General features: G+C 37.9%; 1 protein-coding gene across 1 annotated transcript; it reads left to right on the forward strand.

Annotated features, from left to right (window-relative positions):
• Positions 1-8,091: 8,091 nt before the first annotated feature.
• Positions 8,092-10,797, forward strand: LOC130709950 (UDP-glycosyltransferase 91A1-like). The gene is given in 3 exon segments (XM_057559080.1): positions 8,092-8,903; positions 9,563-9,869; positions 9,872-10,797. Coding segments are annotated over 3 exon segments (1,413 nt in total). The 5' UTR covers positions 8,092-8,195; the 3' UTR covers positions 10,270-10,797.
• The last annotated feature ends 8,896 nt before the right edge of the window (positions 10,798-19,693 follow it).

The following is a 19,693-nucleotide window of genomic DNA, read 5'->3' on the forward strand; positions in this document are numbered from 1 at the left end:
AAAACTCAAGCCACTATAGTATCTGCACTCAAGAGCATTTAGTCTAAAGGTCACCCAAAACCACACAGGTTTTGGTTTCCAACCGTTTGCCTCAAGACTGATGTGAAAATGTTTTTTTTTTCTTTAGTTTTTTGCATTTATCATATGTCAATTTTTCCCAAAAATTACTTCAGGTTCTCCACGAGGTTCTGCCAAAGATGTCTTTGATTGCTTCTGATTTCAGTTGCCTTCCAAATGTGAAGATACTTGGTGAAAGAGCTCCATTGGTTTCAACTAAAGTATATTGTTGTTATCTATATATCTGTGTGTGTGTGAGGAACTACCACTTCAGTTTCCTAGCCATCTTTCCTTTCTGCATAGTTCATGCATTGTTTGATGTTTAAAAGCAACTATATCAATAAACTTTTTATTTGCATTTACTGCTTAATGAAAATAGGTCACACTATAGTTGTGTAGTTCTGAATTTAATTTCATATATAAATATTTCTTAATGACTCACTTGATACTCCTCATTTTTTTTCGACAAAGCAAAGATTTATTAAAATGAGCATCATGAGAGCAATACTCTCATGGAAGTAGCAAACAGTACAAGGAAATCAAAAGCTAAAGGAGACATAACAACAGCTAAAGAAAAAAGAAAGTACACAGGACAAACAAGCCAAGTCCTAACAATACATCACTTGGCTTCAAAGATGATTTAGATGAACTAGATCAAAAACTAAGGTTGACCAGCGATTCCTCATTACCATAAGACCAGAATCCTTTAAAATATGTCCAAAGTGCATAATATATCCTTCCAATAGCTAAGCTGCTTTATCCAATAACAGCCCAAGGGAAAAAGCAAAGCCTCCACTCATCTCATCATAGGCAGCACCTCAGTAATACACTATCATCAAGACAAGCCCAATTCAATTTAACCTCACATATAGAAGAACTTTTGCCATAGCAAAGTCTCACTAACGTGTCAACTTGAACCATTCACACAAAAAACATTGTATCACTCGAGTTCAAACAAAGTGCAGCATCATCATCTATCAGCCATACCATCAAATTAAGTACACAACCATCACGCCATGCCATTTTCAATTCATGATCACAGCATCTAGAAGGTATGTCACGATCTCCTTCTTTAACAAATTAGGGTCTCATTTGAAGATTTCCCCCAATGGTTACGATTTTACTGGAAAACACCAATTTTCTAACCAAAGCAGGAATTTACATTTGCAAGATCAGAAGCAGTTTGAAGTTGTAAATTGTTGAGATTGTTAGTAAAAATGATTTCAATGAAGGAATCATGCTGGCGACTCCACCTGATGCAGAGATATGCATTGATTTAAAGGTTAACGGAGATGAGGGGACACAAGAATAGGAGCTTGGCGCCTTCTGCTGGAAATGCAGAGGAAAACATAGCTAGAGAAATGGTTCTTTTCATAAGAGAAGAGGAAAAATAGAGAAGAAACAAAAGTAAGCAAATGTTGTCTAATTCATTTTCGATAGAGGTATCTGTTTTCTACTTAAACTGAAATTGAATCTATCCTCTTTTTTTACAGAGGAGCTCGCTTTATTTCTCCCCCACGACACTATCGGTATGTTAATCCTCTCATTCATTCATTCATTATATTTATTCAATGATTATTCCAGACGAAAGATGTGTAGGTTTAAATCTAGAAGCATCTGTTCTACATAAAAAAATAATAAGTTTTGTGCCTTTTCAAGGTGGCCTGGAACTAGATCAAAGGTTTTTCTGTTAGCACAAATGGTCACAACAAAACTTTGTTTGCTGAACAAGAATCACAACGGATCGTGCATGCTACGAAATATGGCACTGTTGCTCATCTTAGTTTCTGGGTATTCAACGCGTTTCAGGTCTGAATTGAGAACATCCATTGTCTATTTCTTTCAATTGATCTTACAAAGTAAGTGATTCATTTAAATTGTGTCTAATCGAACTTATAAGAGAGTAGCAAATCAGAACATGTCTCCTTTTTTTTTTCATTTTATTATGTTCATGTGAAGCCTCTACTTTTTTATTTCATTTTAGTCCATTTGATTATAAGGTGGTTTTGTCTTTGTCTCACATGGGTCATTCTTAATTTAATTATTAATAATGTTGTATGTCAAGCTTATTCTAGAGTTGATTTCGCATAATAAATTAGAGTAGATGGAGGATCTCACTAAATGGCTCAAGCTTTACGTTTGATGGTTTAAGTAAGTCGAAGGTTATGTCCAAGAAAAAAGAAAAGCTTCAGTGACCTAGACTCTACTGAAAAGAACTGCATTGATTAAAGGAAACTCACTTCAGTTAAGTTTCGTGTATTGCTTTTTAGAACGTCAATATAATTTTTCCAATAAAAGAATAATTTTGCTGCTTACTTTTTCCAATAAATCAAAAGCTTCAATGTGTGGATATGACAAGACGTTATCAAATTGGTACGTTATCAAGCGCTTCAAATTTACAGGGTAGACACATTTGCTACTGAGGCTATGTTTTTGGAGTGGTGGAAATTTAAGACTAAAGGAAGTTCAAATAATTATTTTTCCCAGAAAAAGGGTATAAAGATGAATAACTTTGCAAGTTGATTTTGCTTTTGCTAAATTGCTTGGCTTGGGAAAAAAAAATTGATTCCTATTTTTTTTCTACTTCAATTTCTCCTAACTCATATTCAACTTTTTGTTTACAGAAGAGGTTTGCTAGGGTTGGACTATAAATAGAATGATTTGGAGAACTAATTCTGAAGAGAATCACAGTCGAGAGGGAATTGACAATTGCTATGGATGGTGAAAGGAGAATCCTTGCTCCATCAGAGGGGACTTTCGGAAAATTAGAGCATTGCATGGGTAGTCTTCTAATTCCTCTATCTTTTCTATTTTTTCACTACTTTCAATATGTTAGAAGTCTCACATTGGCTAGAGATAGAGCATAGATAGCCTCTAATATGGTATCAGAGCCTATCCTAGATCCATTTGTTGTTTGATGTGGAGACCTCCCGTAATTGGGTCACTCGTTGTTGTTGATTCGACGTTCCAGGTTGTTCAATCCTGGACGTGAGGGGGTGTGTTAGAAGTCTCACATTGACTAGAGATAGAGCATAGATAGCCTCTAATACAATATTTGTTTGTTCTGTTGATCATAGATAGCTCTCTAGGCTCTAGCAACTTGATCTAAGACGTTTGGTGAGGTTAAATGGATGAATTTGAAACGGATGTGAGATATTAAAAGTTGTTAATTTGTACCAGATGTGGGGTGAATTTAGTTTTATGTAACCATTAGTTAATTAGATAATTAGAAGAGCTGAAGATGAATAGCTATGAATGAGTCTCATCCATTGGTTGTTTATGCATTGTTGGTTGAGCTTTTGTTGAACCAAACTATAGATGATGAAGAAACATTAAAAGTGATTAATTTTTAACGGGTGAGAGACATTAGAAGTTATCAATTTGTAACATATGAGAGATATTAAAAGTGACTAATTTGTAAAGTGTGGAGAAACATTAGAACTGATTATTTTGTAACGGATGTGAGACATTAAAAGTTGTTAATTTGTAACAAATGAGAGGTGAATTTAGTTTTATGTAACCATTAGTTAATTAGATAATTAGAAGAGTTGAAGATGAATAGCTATGAATGAGTCCCATAAATAATATATAGATAGTAGATAGAAGTGATTATTTTGTAACCATTGGTTGTTTATGCATTGTTGGTTTTGGTTGAACCAAACTATAGATGATGAAGAAACATTAAAAGTGATTAATTTGTAACGGGTGAGAGACATTAAGAGTTATTAATTTGTAACGTATGAGAGATATTAAAAGTGACTAATTTGTAAAGTCTGAAGAAACATTAGAACTGATTATTTTGTAACGGATGTGAGACATTAAAAGTTGTTAATTTGTAACAAATGAGAGGAGAATTTAGTTTTATGTAACCATTAGTTAATTAGATAATTAGAAGAGCTAAAGATGAATAGCTATAAATGAGTCTCATAAATAATATATAGATAGTAGATAGAAGTGATTATTTTGTAACCATTGGTTGTTTATGCATTGTTGGTTGTTGAACCAAACTATAGATGATGAAGAAACATTAAAAGTGATTAATTTGTAACGGGTGAGAGACATTAAAAGTTATTAATTTGTAACATATGAGGGATATTAAAAGTGACTAATTTGTAAAGTGTGGAGAAACATTAGAACTAATTATTTTGTAACGGATGTGAGACATTAAAAGTTGTTAGTTTGTAACAGATGAGAGGTGAATTTAGTTTTATGTAACCATTAGTTTATTAGATAATTAGAATAGCTGAAGTGAATAACTATGAATGAGTCTCTATCTTAGGTTTCCTGTAGTTCCAACAATTTTTTTTCTATAAAAATGCATAATTAAAACAATAATTGCTTAAAATTGAAATGATGTGGTTGTTTTATCCCTTATTTTACTGACAAGCTTGATTTTTCATGTTATTTGACACTGCAACTCTTCCCTCCAACGAATTTTCTAGGTTCTTTGAAGATGAATTCTCTCTTCTCTCATACTTTTGTTCACTACAACACGCCGCCAAACATGCATGCTTCCCAACAGCATCCTCAGGGGCAGCTCCCAAAATCATAAAATTCGCTACAATGAGTTTGTAACTTTAAGAGCTTAATGTGGCTTTGATGGGTGTCTTTGCATTCAACAATTGAGTTTGTGCCAGTATTTTGTGCTGTGAAATATATTTGCCGGGAACATCCAAAGGATTTCCTTCTTGGGACGCATAAATGATTGGTATATATGATACTGGCAGAGAGACATACCGTTTGAAGCTTGCTGATTTTTATAGGCACAATCATTTTTTAATGAGTTCAATGCAAACCTTATAAATTTTTTGGATTCTTTAACTGAATCTTATGAAGGCTGGTGCTTTGCTACGATGTACATAAATGAGCCCTCAGTCTGGCCATTGATAAAAAAAATTGTAGTTCAGATTCTAATTATTTGTCTTACTTCTTATGCTTGACTTTTTTTGGGTACATTATTCTAATTTGATTTACACTTTAGGGAGGTGGTTGTGGCTTCTCCTATCTTTACAGCCATTGAATTCCATCCGCATAAAAACTAACATAATGATTTTACGGGTACTATAGCATAAATTAATATGAATTTGGTATTTAGAAGTGCTTCCTCTATTCCCCTTGCTTAAGCTTGCAATTTAAAGTTTGAGTTTGCCATAGGCAGCGACTTTTCACTTAATTTTGAAAATAATAATTTAAAATATAGTTAATAAATGAATAATTTGTTTTGATATACCCTCCCCTCCAAGTACTAATTTTCTACTAACTCTTTTTGTTCTCTTTTTTTTTTTGAACAAACTCTTTTTGTTCTCTACTTATCCTATTCATGTGTCTTTTTGTTTTGTTAGCTCAAAAAGATATATTGCCTCAACTATTTGTAATAATTATTAAGTAATTATATAAAACTCACCAACGACAAGACACGCAAAAAAATTTAACACCTAAAAAACATTCATTACAGAAAGAAAAACTTGCAAATTTATGATTTTTTATATCTTAAATACTTTTTTTCTTTTAATCCATACATTTTCTTTTAAAAAAACTAAATTTAGAAAAAATATATGCATAACTAAAAATGAATATTCCCGTGCATCGCACGGGTATAAATACTAGTTTTGAATAAGAGGATAGAATCTTAATTACGTATAGTAACCATTTTCATTATTCTCACATTTTCTTTTCTTTTATTTTTATTTTTATTTTCTCATAATCGAAACAATTCAAAATCACTTCATTTTCCTTTTATATTTTTTTAGCTTATATTTTCTTTCTCCCATTTTTACATCTACGTCCATTAAAGTAAAGTAAGGTGCAAAGCCCGTCCTCCCATGAAATAAAAAGGTTGTTGATAAAAAGAAGATTCAGAGTAATTAGGAAGTGAAAGAAAGAAATGCGGTAAATGACTGATATGATATATGTTGTAATAAAAAAATATTGAGATAAGAGGAAAAAGTGAAATAACACTTGAACCTGAAAAATTATGAAATATGAATTCAATAATGTTTTATTCACAAATCAAATACACTTACACCCATGTGATATAGAAAGAAAATAAAAAGAAACGAAAAAAATGATAGATAATGTGAGTAATGTTATATTCACACTCCTATTTCTCTCGTATATCATTTGCACAAATTAATTTTTCTTTCTATATTTTTCTACATTTTCTATCACATCATATATTATATCACTTATTTCTCATATTTCTCTTCATTTTTTACACGGTGTAAGTGGAATAAGAGTATCGACAAAACATTATCCTTGTAATAAAAATAGAAGAAAGAGGGATGCCAATAAAACTAATATATAACAAATAGAGTGTGGATGAAACTTACCGGTCACGTCTATGGTGTAACCCATAAAAGGGGGTGCACCGGTGTCCCCTACACAAAAACTTTCAAAAAAAGGGGGACATTATATGAATACTAATTTTAGACCATAGATATATTAATTAAATATTTCAACGGTTTAGATTAAAGATGCAAATTTACTAAATTGCCCTGCCATTCATTAAAAAAAAAATCCTCTTCTTTCTAGAGGAAGAAGAAGGAGTTGCATCTCCAGTTCATCTCCTCCATCTCTCTCTTGAATCTGCAAATTAGATCACCATCGTATCCTCTCTCACCACCACCATCACCAGATCTGCCATAACCGAACCACCACAACACAATCCTCAACCTCCCTTCCTTTGCCATGGATCAGATCTCTCTTCTCACCTCGATCTGGGTTCGTCGCTGTCATCATCAACGCTCAACGCTCCCAGAATCCTCAAACCTCGCTGATGGCTTGGACGGTGGATCCATATTTGGTGATGTTTTCCCAGTTGAGGGTTTCCCTGACATGGCCCTTCTCAAGGTCGAGGATCTGGAGGCCGGAGAAGTCGTCGGCACCAGCGGCGGCGAGGGAAGGGGAGATGGCAAGGAGGAAATCCACGACAATGGTTTTTGGTTGTTGGGTGCCTCTATTGTGTGTCTCGTTGGGAAGGAAGGAGGGAATTATTGAGTTGGTGTTTTCTGGTTTGGAGGGCTGGTGCTTCAAGTTCAGGGGCTGGTGAGAAAGAGATTGCAAGCAGAAGAATTATCTGGGTCACTTCAAGATAAGAATTTACGGTCCCATTTTTACATCTGCAACCTCTTTGAGTTTGCAAAAAATTGTAACTTGACCATTGATATTTAATGTATTGAGCATATGTTTTCACACCTGTTGTTTTGAAGGTTGATCTGGCAAGTTAGCAATGTTCAGATCTAAATCTACTGGGTTTGATTTTTATCAGACTTGATTTTCTGTCGGTGCCTTTGCTTCCAAGAACCTTCATGGGTCGGTGTCAGATCTTCATGGAGGAAGGTTCTTCTTTTTCTCTGTTTACAAATTTTTTGATTTGTCCAAATGGTTCGAAGGTCTGGAAATGTTATTACTGAGGGTGTGGATCTGGGTAAAAATACAAACTTTGATGTTGGTGAAAGGAGATGGAAGCCAAACACAGAAATTTCGAATTTTGATTTGCAGCGGAGAAGTTGGTTTCCTGGGTAAAAAGAGAAGAAGTGATGAAGAAGAAGAAGAAGAAACGTATCTGATTTTGGTTATGGAAAATCTTCCCCTGAAATCTCTCCAGAATAAGAGGGTATATTTGTTTTTTTTTTTGTACAGAGGGTATATTTGTAATCTCATATAAAAGATTTTGGGGGACACCGTGTCCCCATTTTTATGGGAGTTACCATAGCCTTCACGAAACTTACCTTCCCACAAATAAACAATTTTTTTTATTGGCAAATGTAAATTGTTAGTAATATTAGTAAATTAATCATTCTTTATGGATTGAATCCATGAACCGTAATCCTTTATCTCACTGAATCCTACATCTCAAACTCGATCTTACCACTTGAATTAACTAGACCTTGCGGATCCAAAAACGGAGAGACCGTGTTTGTTATGAGTGCATGACGGAGTATACAATGACAAACAATAATTCATTAATCAGTGCTGTCATAAGACTGAAAAAAGGTAACCACTTTACACGTAAGGTTAAAGAAACGCCATAACATACCATGCGACCAGGACCCACGCCGATCAGTAATAAGTAGTACCCCTCCCCTTTAGCCAATGCTTGCATAGATACATACTCCATAGCTAGTTCCCATTCAACCATGGATAGAGAACAAGAAGAAAAGCAGCTTCTCCACATAGTGATGTTCCCATGGCTAGCCTTCGGACACATCATCCCATACCTTGAACTAGCCAAACTCATAGCTCAAAAGGGTCATAAAATCAGCTTCATATCCACCCCAAGAAACACACAACGCCTCCCAAAACTCCCACCAAACTTAGCCCCTCTCATCAAATTCGTGAACTTGCCACTTCCAAAGCTCAAAAACCTCCCTGAAAACGCAGAGGCCACCACCGACGTCCCATACGACGTCGTACCGCTTCTGAAGAAGGCCTACGACGCTCTCCAACAACCCTTGACAATTTTTCTAGAATCTTCCAACGCTGATTGGATCTTGTACGATTTTGCACCCTTCTGGGTGCCTTCTGTGGCTTCCAAATTTGGAATCAGGAGTGTGTTGTTCAGCATTTTTACTCCGCCGTTTATGGCATTCATGGGACCTCCTGCTTTTCTCATGCGTGTTGAAGAGCCGGTGAGGAAAGTAGCTGAAGACTTCACGGTTGCTCCGCCGTGGATTCATTTTCCGACCACCGTCGCGTTCCGCTATTTTGAAGTCATGAGGAACTCGAGCTGCGCTGCTGACAATGACTCTGGCGCGACGGATATATACCGGATAGGGGCTAGTGTACAGAACTGCGATTTCGTGGCGATTCGAGGCTGCACTGAATTTGAAAATGAATGGTTTCAGGTATGAGAGATATAAATATATTCGTCAAACTTAGTTTTTTTATTAAATTAATTGTGTGTGTGTGTTTGGATAATTGGTTAACAAAATTGACTATAAATAGATTTTTTTTGTAAAAGAGTTAAAGCGTAAGCTAATTAAGATTTACTAAAATGACGAATAATGTTATCTTCACACCTCAAAAATGATGTGTGTAGAGGTGGAGGAAGAGAGATAAGAAGAAAGGAGAGAGAAAGTAAAGATGTGATAGGTGATTTGATTGATAGAAAAAAGAGAAATAGATTGAAATGAAAGTGGAAAAGAAGTAGAGAGGTGTGTATATATCATAACCCCTAAAATGACCTTAGATAAAATTTGAGTTAAATCATTATTCTTAAATGAAGCAATGTTATTTAAGATGAGTGAAAAAAAAAATCAAATTTCTATCACTATTTTTATATAAACATTCGGTACCCGATCACCCTTTAAATGTTAGCCACATTGGGCATTTAGATTTAACAAACTTTATCTAAGATGATTTTTGACAAGTTTTTGCTGTGGCAAAAATGTAAAATGGGTTAAAATTAATTCTTCTGTCCTCGTACTAGTTGCAATTGATCTTAGCTAAATAAACCTGATTATACAGTTTCAAGTATGCTCCAATTATTTTTGTTTTGAAACAGGTGCTCGAGAACATTTACAAGAAGCCAGTTCTCCCTGTTGGCCAACTCCCAAGCACGGAGCATAATGAATGGAACAACGACGACAATGAATGCGAATGGATAAAGGATTGGTTAGACAAGCAGGTACGCGGCACAGTGGTGTACGTGGCATTCGGAAGCGAAGCGAAACCGAGCCAAGACGAGCTCACAGAGATAGCTATGGGCTTGGAGAAGTCGAAGCTTCCGTTTTTCTGGGCCCTGAGGCTTCAACGCGGGCCTGCAGACCCAGAGGTGCTGCGGTTACCGGATGGTTTTGAGGAACGGTCCGAGGGCGCGGGGTGGTGTGCACCACTTGGGCTCCGCAGGTGAAAATTTTGGGCCACGAGGCAGTTGGTGGGTTCTTGACTCACTCGGGTTGGACCTCGGTGGTAGAGGCGGTTCAGAACGAGAAGCCGTTGGTTCTGCTTACGTTTCTTGTGGACCAAGGGATAAATGCAAGGGTGTTGGAGGAGAAGAAGATGGGGTACTCAGTGCCAAGAGATGATCGAGATGGATCGTTCACTAGTGACTCGATGGCTGACTCGTTGAGGCTGGTCATGGTTGCGGAAGAAGGAAGGGTTTACAGGGAAAATATTAGTGAGATGAAGGACTTATTTGTGAATAGAGATAAACAAGAAAAGTATATTGAGAATTTGCTCAACTACCTCAAAAGGTTACCAAAAACTTAATCCCGTAGCTAGTTGTGTTGTTGATTTTTTTTTTTCAAACATTGTTAAATTGGGGTTGTCTAAAGGTTAGTGTATCATACCCCGAATTATGTATTGAGAGAAACATGCCACATGTCATGTTCTCATTATTTTCGCTTTTACTTAAGGGCGTTGTTCCGTCATCCATTTAAAATTGGAAGGTATTGTGGAAAAAAAAAAGAAGTTGAGATTTTGTGTCGTGGTAAGTCATTACCTTCCAGTGCAAATTTCAATTGTTAGTTTTACCTCAGGTTAACACAATTACGTTTTGGCTCGTTTTACCCTAAGTTAACACAACTACGTTTTGACTCGTAAATGTTCTCCAGCTCTTGAAACCACTAGGGTTGGAACTCGGAGAAACCTCGTACCAGCACGATGTCAGAGTTGTTGATGCAGGCACTGAACTGGTTCAGGTCCGAGACACTTGAGTCGTTTTCAGAGAGTGTGTCTAATACCTTCATGATCTCAAACATACAATACACCACGGTGGTTGGGAAATTAAACAACAACGGAGAAACGTTGAAGTCTTCCGGTTTTGACCGAACCGTGTAAGTGTCACCACCCATTAGAACATGTCTTTTTGCGTTTTCTGCATGGTTATTTGCATTTTAGTTCTTTGTAGTGTTTTTTTCACTTTTAGTCCTTAGTTTTTCTTAATTAGGTTTTTGTCCCTAGATAAGAGTGTTAGAGAAAATTAGGGCAAAGTTGGCAAAGTGTTCAAGAGCTGAATGGTGGTATGAATTCCTTGATTAAAAGCTGCATTACTTGATGTTCTTAAGTTACATGTGTGTTTTGATGAAATTTAATGAGTGTGCAGCTCCTTAATGCTAATGATGAGGAGTTTTGGAGTCTCTTAATGGAAGAATTGCAAGGGTTCATGATGGTTAAAGCTAAAGAAGAGGTTTCATAAGATGAAGTGAAGGAAATGAAGACCAACGAAGACCCTTAAGTGCATTAAAAGTCAAAGCTTGAGCTGATGGAAGTTGAAGAGGATAATTTTCTAGAGCAATAGACGCGTGAACGTGCATAGAGCCACGCTCATGCGTGGCAAGGGTTAGAGACTAATGCTTGCTGATAAGCCTCTCACGCATGAGCGTGCACTGAACCACGCTTATGCGTGGCAGGAAACAAAGGAGGAGGACTTTTTCTGAGACTGGCCACGCATATGCGTGTATTGCTTGCCATCTTCATTTTCCCCATAAATACTAAACTTAGTTTCTTTTATTTGTATCTTGGTTTTTCGGAACTAAGTCTTGGAGCATTGTTCTTGGAGCTTCTTAGTGCTTTATGCAAGGTTTTTATTTCTTTGATTATGTCTTGTTTAGCCATGCTTGGCTAGTTTCTTTTTATCACATGGGATGTGGATCCTTTTCTAGTTATGCTTGAGTTTCTAAGTGTTTTATGAACATGGATTTTTTTATCTATGAATCTATTCTCTATTTCCATTCAATCTTGAACCAACGCAAGTTTCATACTTATTCTTTCACAAATGGAAGTTTGGTTAAAATAAGAGATCTGGGTTTAAATTGATTAGATTCTCTCTGTACTTTAGGAATAAGGGTAGGATTTGGTAGTGTTGGCCTAATTTCATGAACTCTAATCTTCTGTTTTGTTTATCTAAGTGCTAAGGAATTAGACTTATAAAATTGAACTTGAAGTTTTTCTTCTGTAAGGAATTAATAAGTGAAGATTAAGGCTAAATCACCATAGATGAATCTCCAGAAGTTTCATATATACTTAGTCATCTTAAGCGTAACATGACTTCGTAAAGCAAGACCCAAGTTGTAGTCTTAATCATAATCGACTCTCTTTTATATTCAGTTCTTGTTATAAAGGATTTCACAAACCATTCATGTGAATTTATCTGCAGCACAATTTCTGTGATTCGACAATCTTTTATATTACTTTGAACGATCCGTACACTTGAGGAATATGTATTAGGGTGGATGCGTGTCTGCGTGAGAATTGAGGAGGGAATTTAGGGTCTTTCTTTTTCTTTACCTTCCTAGTTTCTGCAATAGGATGAGCCTTCATGTTTTACATATCTATTATAATATAGTAATTGTGAAGCGCGCATTATAACACTGACATCTCAGCGACACATAATACATATTTTGCCACGTCAATAATAATCCAACGTGGACACCTCCAAATCCTTCCAATCCCTTGTATGCGAGTGAATCACCATTTTGGTCCCTAAGAAAGTAGGCACTGGTCATATTAGTCCATAGAGATCATTAATGGTTAAAAAAATCCCTGTAAGTGTTGACGTCAGTCATAATAGTCCCTATCTAAGTTTGGCCGTTAGTCCCTAGAACGGAAAGTGCTCATGTGTCACGTTATGTGCCACGTAGGTTTCAATTTAGTCCCCGACGTTATCAATTTAGTCCCTAGGTAATTAAATTTAATTAAAATAATGAGTTAAAAAAATAAAAATACAAGAATAGAAAATCTTAATTAAAAAATAAAAAATAAGCCGAATAATTAAAAAATCAGATAAAAACTTAATAAAATAAAATCACATCATCAACTTCTTCCAAAGCTTCAACAAGTAGATTTAGTACAAAGAGAACAAAGATAATTAAAAAGCAACATCAAAGGAGACTAAGAATTAAAGTGCAGCAAAATGAAACTAATAAAAGGAAGGGAACGAATGTTGTAGTAGCTTCAGCAGCATCACGTCCCTCACATATTGGCAAGTCCTGTGTGTTGTACTTGAAAGCCTCTCCATGAAATTCACAGCAACACAACAAAACTGCACAAAAATTAAATTAACTGCACCCCAGAAAAAAAAAGACAAGTGCAGCAGGCCTTAGCTCCAAAATTCCTCACAACACCCTGCACCTGATATGAAGTATCTGCAACCCAGAACACAAAACAAAAGCAGCAATCCACAGCTCCCAAAGTCCCTCACAGCCATTTCCAAAAGACACATACCATGGAAGCATTTTACCTTTCCATCCAAAATGTCCACAACCCATCCTCACTCAGAGAGAATATCAGAACCCCAAAACCCATCTTCTTCCTTCAACAGCAAAAAAAAAAAATCATAAAAACAAAAACATATATCAAAAAATAGAACATTGGAAGATGAAGGAGAGAAGCCATTTAAACCCAATCCCATAAACACTACCACCACACCGAATCGTCTCCTCCATCGATCTGCCTCCAGAACCAAACTCACCCACACTTCATCTTCTTCAACAGAAAGGCACTGTAACACCCCGATTTCGGTGGCGTCACTTTAGTAACCAAAAATAAACTAATGCGGAAAAACGTGAATATTTTTTTTTGTCGATAATAGAAACGAGACTGAAATAAATATAACGCAATTGCGAAAGACAACAGAACTAATATACAATATATAATACAGCCCCCGCTGTAAGTAGCTAACCACGTCACGAGTAAACCTCCAGTGACGGGAAGTGAGAAAAGTAGCGCCCGTAGGCAATATGTACAAACCAAATATAAAGGTGAAGTGTCCGCAACACCATCCCTCAAAAACTGAGAATAAGCTGACCCAATGGCCTGAAACAAGACCCTCTAAGTCCAACCAACTCTCTGTGATTCCCGTAAGGAAACCACACAAAAAGCTATAGGTGGGAAACTACCCTGTCCCAAAGGAAAACAAATGACAGTCAGAGCTAAGACTCTACTCCTACACTAATCCTATCTCGAGGAGCTCACACCAGCACTAAAACCTCATGCTAGCATGATCGTCGTCCGAATTCGAAATCCAGAACGACCTAGTCTATGTACACCATCCGTCCTCTTCTCGCGACCGCGATGCGCTCCTGTTTCCGGCATCTCAACCCTAGTCCCCCCCGAAGGGTGAACCGTCGTGAACCAGCCCGCCAAAGACATCTGACAATCGGCGTTTGTCCGCCAAAGCACACACAGAAGACGCGAGGGTCAACTCCAAAGAATTATGTAGATAATAAACCCAATAGGTACATATAAGAGATAGCCACTTAGGCTTATAGCTAGCGATAACATCCTAGGGTTGCATATTCAACAATGAATATAAACGACAGTAATAACAAATAGCATGCTCCAAGTAGAATTAACAAGTAACAATCACACTCAGCAACTAAATTAGTATGCATGTTGCATGAAATGCAAATGACGGTTAACCCAGTTAACCAAATGCATTCCGGAAACGGATGGACATCAACAGATCAATCCTAGCACCAGCAACGGTGGGACCATTTCCGCCCGCGTGCCTCTTACTCCAACAACAACGGTAGTCAGATCAGCCGTAACTCGTAGGTCTGCCATTTCGGTCTGCTACAAGAGTCGTCTACAAACGCTCTTACACGGAAATCCGGGTCTTATGACCATTTTGGAATCCGACGACATTTTGGAATTCCCCGAGGTCCGGTATCACGCCGTGTATTAACCTCCTATGTATGCATGAATGCAATGTGATTAGCCAAACAACGTCTCCGACCTCACTCGACACGTCGCCACGTGTTCTAGCTAACTTATTGTCTCTAAAAGCATACCCTAAGGTAAAAGTTGATTCTGCGACAAAATACAATTAATCGTAAAATGAGTGCAACCACTCATGATAACTCTTCGAGTCATCAATGCTCTCACGAAGTCTCACGCTTCAATGGAGTCTCACACATTCACAAAGTCTCACGCTTCAGTGAAGTTTTATGCTTTCACGGGGTCTCACGCCCCAGTGAATTTACACACTTGCACGAAGTCTCACGCTTTAGTGAAGTCTCATGCTGTTCACGAGGTCTCACGCCTCAGTGAAGATTCATGCTTTCCACAAGGTCTCACGCCTCAGTGGAGTATCCCGCATTCACAAGGTCTCACGCCTCAGTGAAGCTTCATGCTGTTCACGATGTAACACCCCGATTTCGGTGGCGTCACTTTAGTAACCAAAAAGAAACTTAATGCGGAAAAACGTGAATATTATTTTTGATAATAACTAGACAAGACTGAATTAAATAAACGCAATTGCGAAAGACAACAGAACTAATATGCAATATATAATACAGCCCCCGCTGTAAGTAACTAACCACGTCACGAGTAAACCTCCAGTGACGGAAAAGAGAAAGTGTAGCGCCCGTAGGCAATATATACAAACCAAATGAAAAGGGTGAAGTGTCCGCAACACCATCCCTCAAAACTGAGAATGAGCTGGCCCATCGGCTTGAAACAAGACCTCCTAAGTCCAACCAACTCTCTGTGATTCCCGTAAGGAAACCACACAAAAAGCTATCGGCGGGAAACTACCCTGTTCCCAAAGAAAACAAATGATGTTCAGAGCTAAGACTCTACTCCTACACTAATCCCATCTCGAGGAGCTCACACTAACACTCAATCCTACATGCTAGCATGATCGTCGTCTGAATTCGAAATCCAGAACGACCTAGTCTATGTACACCATCCGTCCTCCTCTCGCTACCGGGATGCGCTCCTGTTCCAGCATCTCAACCCTAGTTCCCCCCGAAGGGTGAACCGTCGTGAACCAGCCCGCCAAAGACATCTGACAATGGGCGTTTGTCCGCCAAAGCACACACATAAGACGCGAGGGTCAACTCCAAAGAATTATGTAAATAATAGCACCGATAGATACAGATAATAGAATAGCCACATAGGCTTATAACTAGGGATGACATCCTAGGGTTGCACATTCCATAATGAACATAACAGCAATAATAACAATTAACATGTTCCAAATAGGATTAACAAATAACAATCACATTCGACAACTAAATTAGTATGCATGTTGCATGATATGCAATGCAGGTTAACCCAGTCAACCAATATGCATTCCGGAACGGATGGACATCAACGGATCAGCCCTAGCACCAGCCACGGTGGGACCATTTCGGCCCGCGTGCCTCTTACTCCAACAACAGCGGTAGTCAGATCAGCCGTAACCCGTAGGTCTGCCATTTCGGTCTGCTACAAGAGACGTCTACAAACGCTCTTACACGGCATTCCGGGTCTTATGACCATTTTGGAAACCGACGAGGTCCAGAGTACGTCCTGTGTTAATACCTCATTAATGTTGCATGAATGCAGGATGATTAGTCAAACAACGTCTCCGATCTCACTCGACACGTCGCCACGTGTTCTAGGTAAATTAAAGTCTCTAAAAGCTTACCCTAAGGTAAAGTCGATTCTGCGACAAAAGACACACTTCACAACAACACATAACTCATGATGATCTCCAAATCATCCGACTCATCTCAATCCGATGGTCAAAACTGCTCAACGAGCAAGAGTATCACATACTCGGAAACTATCAATTTCCCGGACTTATCCCCAGGATAGCCCAACAACATATAGCTGCTCCAACAGCACAAGAGCATCAACATACTCAACACAGCTGCTCCAACAGCACAAGAACCATAGCTGCTCCAACAGCACAACAACATCTACATACTCAAAATCTCTCAACTTTCTCAACGCTGGGATCCGACGACACTTCTCGTTTTCCAAAACTAAGATTTGACTTCCAACGCCTTCCTTCGAGATTGTTATCATTACGTAAAGATTTAGAGGTTATTTAAGGTCTTATGAGTTTTCCTTATAAAATAGATTCCCTTTTGTCTTATCGCAAATCTTATACATTTTCAGGATCTCCCAATCCCAAATCACTTCCAGAGAATGTCTCGATCCACTAAACAAAAACAAGGCCCGAACCTCGTTCGTCCCATCAAGCTTTCTCAAAACTCTCAAAATAAAATCGGCATGACCTGCCCGCAATTCTCTCTATACAGAATCTCAGATTTCATTGCAAAAGCATAATTAACTCAGCACAATCATTCAACATGTCATATATCAACATATTAAGCAATAACCACATAGCACTTAGCATATAAGGCATGCATCACACATCCTATATTACCCACATAGCACATAGCATGTAAGTCAATCTCAAAAACATAGTAGTAGATGCATCATCTACATTGTCAGCCGAAGCCTCAGAAAACATTTTTCCAATCAAACACAAACAAGTGCATAAACAGTAAACAATGTCGAAAGCATCGACCCTAAGCATTAACTAGAGATTCAGTGAGAAGCCCTCACCTGTAGATTCTCCAGGGTGAACTTCAAACTCTTCCTCACAACCAACGCCTTGCTCCTCTGGGAATTCCTCAAAATCACCTTTAGAGCAAAACCACAGAAATACTATCAGAATCTATCGAAAACTAAGCTATCGATACTTACTAAGGTTACTTGAAGTAGTTCATACTCCGAGGTACGATAATCTAGCGCGAAAGGACAAGTTTTCGGAAAAGGAAATTTTCCTCCTCCCCCCCTCTGTAGGCTCGGCCATTTTAGGTAATTAGGGGACTCGATTTTTCTTCGATAAAACTTGGTTCCTATGCTATCATTAGCCGTAACTAAGGGTATTCTAAACTCGGAAAAATTATCGGATCAAAAACTGTCGCAGGGGTATTTTGGTCATTATTTTTAGCTCAGAAATTCAAAACTGAAATTTCAAAAAGCAAATTGGATGGGGACGTCACCAAAGACGTTTATGACAACTAATCCTACTAGCACTAAGCTAAGGCGATAGTTTTCAGCCCAAAGGACGAAGCTTTGCCCCAAAATGGGTATTTTCACCAGAATTGAAACTCGACGGTAGTTTTTCGAGAATCGGCGGAGTATTATTAGCTAAACATACTCAGAAGAATGTAGAGAAGATGTTTAGAATCAAAAATGAAATATTCAGGATAGTTTTGCAAAAACCTCAAAACTATGAGCACAGAAATACCTAGAGAAAAGCTATGGAAAAAGCGATCAGAGGTAAGGAAAAGCATCAGTACCTCGAGGCCTACGCGTAGCAACGAACGGAACGACGATCGGTCAAGAATTGGAAAAATCACTTTTCTTCCTTTTCCTCCTCTTGAAGCTACAGCCGTGTGTGTGTGGTGATTTTTTTGTTGTTTTTTTCTTTTTTCTTTCATATACTATATATAGGAAATGGAAAATGCGGAAAAATGAGAATTTCGCGATTCCGATTTTTCCTACTGATTCCAACGTATATTAGACACGATATTCTTCCCGCTGAATCTTCTAATTCTCCAAAGAAATATCAGTATGATTTTTGGTTTTCGAGGCTTGTTTTTAATGTGTACCGGCTTAAAATGCACTTTATGCACTTTATGATTTTGACCTCGGATGCAGAAACTTCCTTCTGAAGAAAGATCTGGAACGTCAATTAGAGTGGGCAAAAGCGGATGAAATCTTTATTTGATGCTCCGAATATAAAAAGTCTTCATCGTCCGTTGATTGTTTCTGAACTATCAGTGATTCGGTTTCGGCAAACTTCCGATGATTGGAATCGGACGTTCGTAGATCCTAGAGTTTCGCCTCGAAACGATTGTTATATATGGAAAAAGAGAAGTTCTAACATTTCTCTGAAGATTTTTGGACTAAATTCCTACAGTGTTCCAAGGGTGGAACATAGTTTGATTTTCTAAGGTTCTTGTCCTAGGTTTTAAAGCGAATATTAGTCGTGCTATAACTTAAATCGACTTCGATACAATCCTATGACTTTTCCTGAACTCCCTCCTTCATAATTTATTCCATTTAGTAAACTCTTGTTCAGGTTTTCCTTTCACGATACATCAACCCTAATCGTGAATAGGAAGTTTATTCACTTAGCATAAGCTTAAAACTTGGGTCTTACATTACTACCCTCCAAAAAGAAAGTTTCGTCCTCGAAACTTAGGGTTCAGCAAAAGTTCTGAATATTGTCCCTTGATCTTCTCATCTAACTCCCATATAGCACCGTCCGTGTCCTTGTTCCAAATAACTTTCACTAAAACACTCTGCTTTCTCCTCGATTGTTTCACTCTTCTGGCCCCAATGTTGACCGACGACGTCTCAAAAGACATATCATCTTCCCATTCTATGTTGTCCGGTTCGACCACTTGCGTCGGGTCTCCGTTGGAAATAATATTTGCTGGCATTCGTGCAATCACACAACCTTAACCACTTGCTCCTTTGCTTTTGTTCGTCCAAAATGCTGATTAGAAGCTCGGTACTTCTCCATGTTCCGGAGTGAATGCTCAACTGGTCCTCGTGATGTTCACTCATGATCCAAAACTCAACTCGGTCGCTTGTTAACTCCTAGATGAATCATTCCTTTGAAATCTATTAGTCCATTAACGTCACTTCCAACTTCGGAATTATCCTCATTCGCACCATGAAGTCAAACTTCTACTTAGTCACCGTTCAAATTACAACTCGACTTGAGTTTTAATACTTCGTGCATGACAAGACTCATCCCCTTAATCATCAATTCATCGACCACTCATAAGCTAATCATCCTCTTAATATCCAACAATCCATTATTGTCGTCTCCGTCCTCAAAATCTGCCTCACCCAAACCAATTTAGGCTTACTGAAATCCCTAACACTTCGCATA

Source organism: Lotus japonicus, chromosome 4 (assembly GCF_012489685.1).
Source record: "Lotus japonicus ecotype B-129 chromosome 4, LjGifu_v1.2".
Taxonomy (NCBI): domain Eukaryota; kingdom Viridiplantae; phylum Streptophyta; class Magnoliopsida; order Fabales; family Fabaceae; genus Lotus; species Lotus japonicus.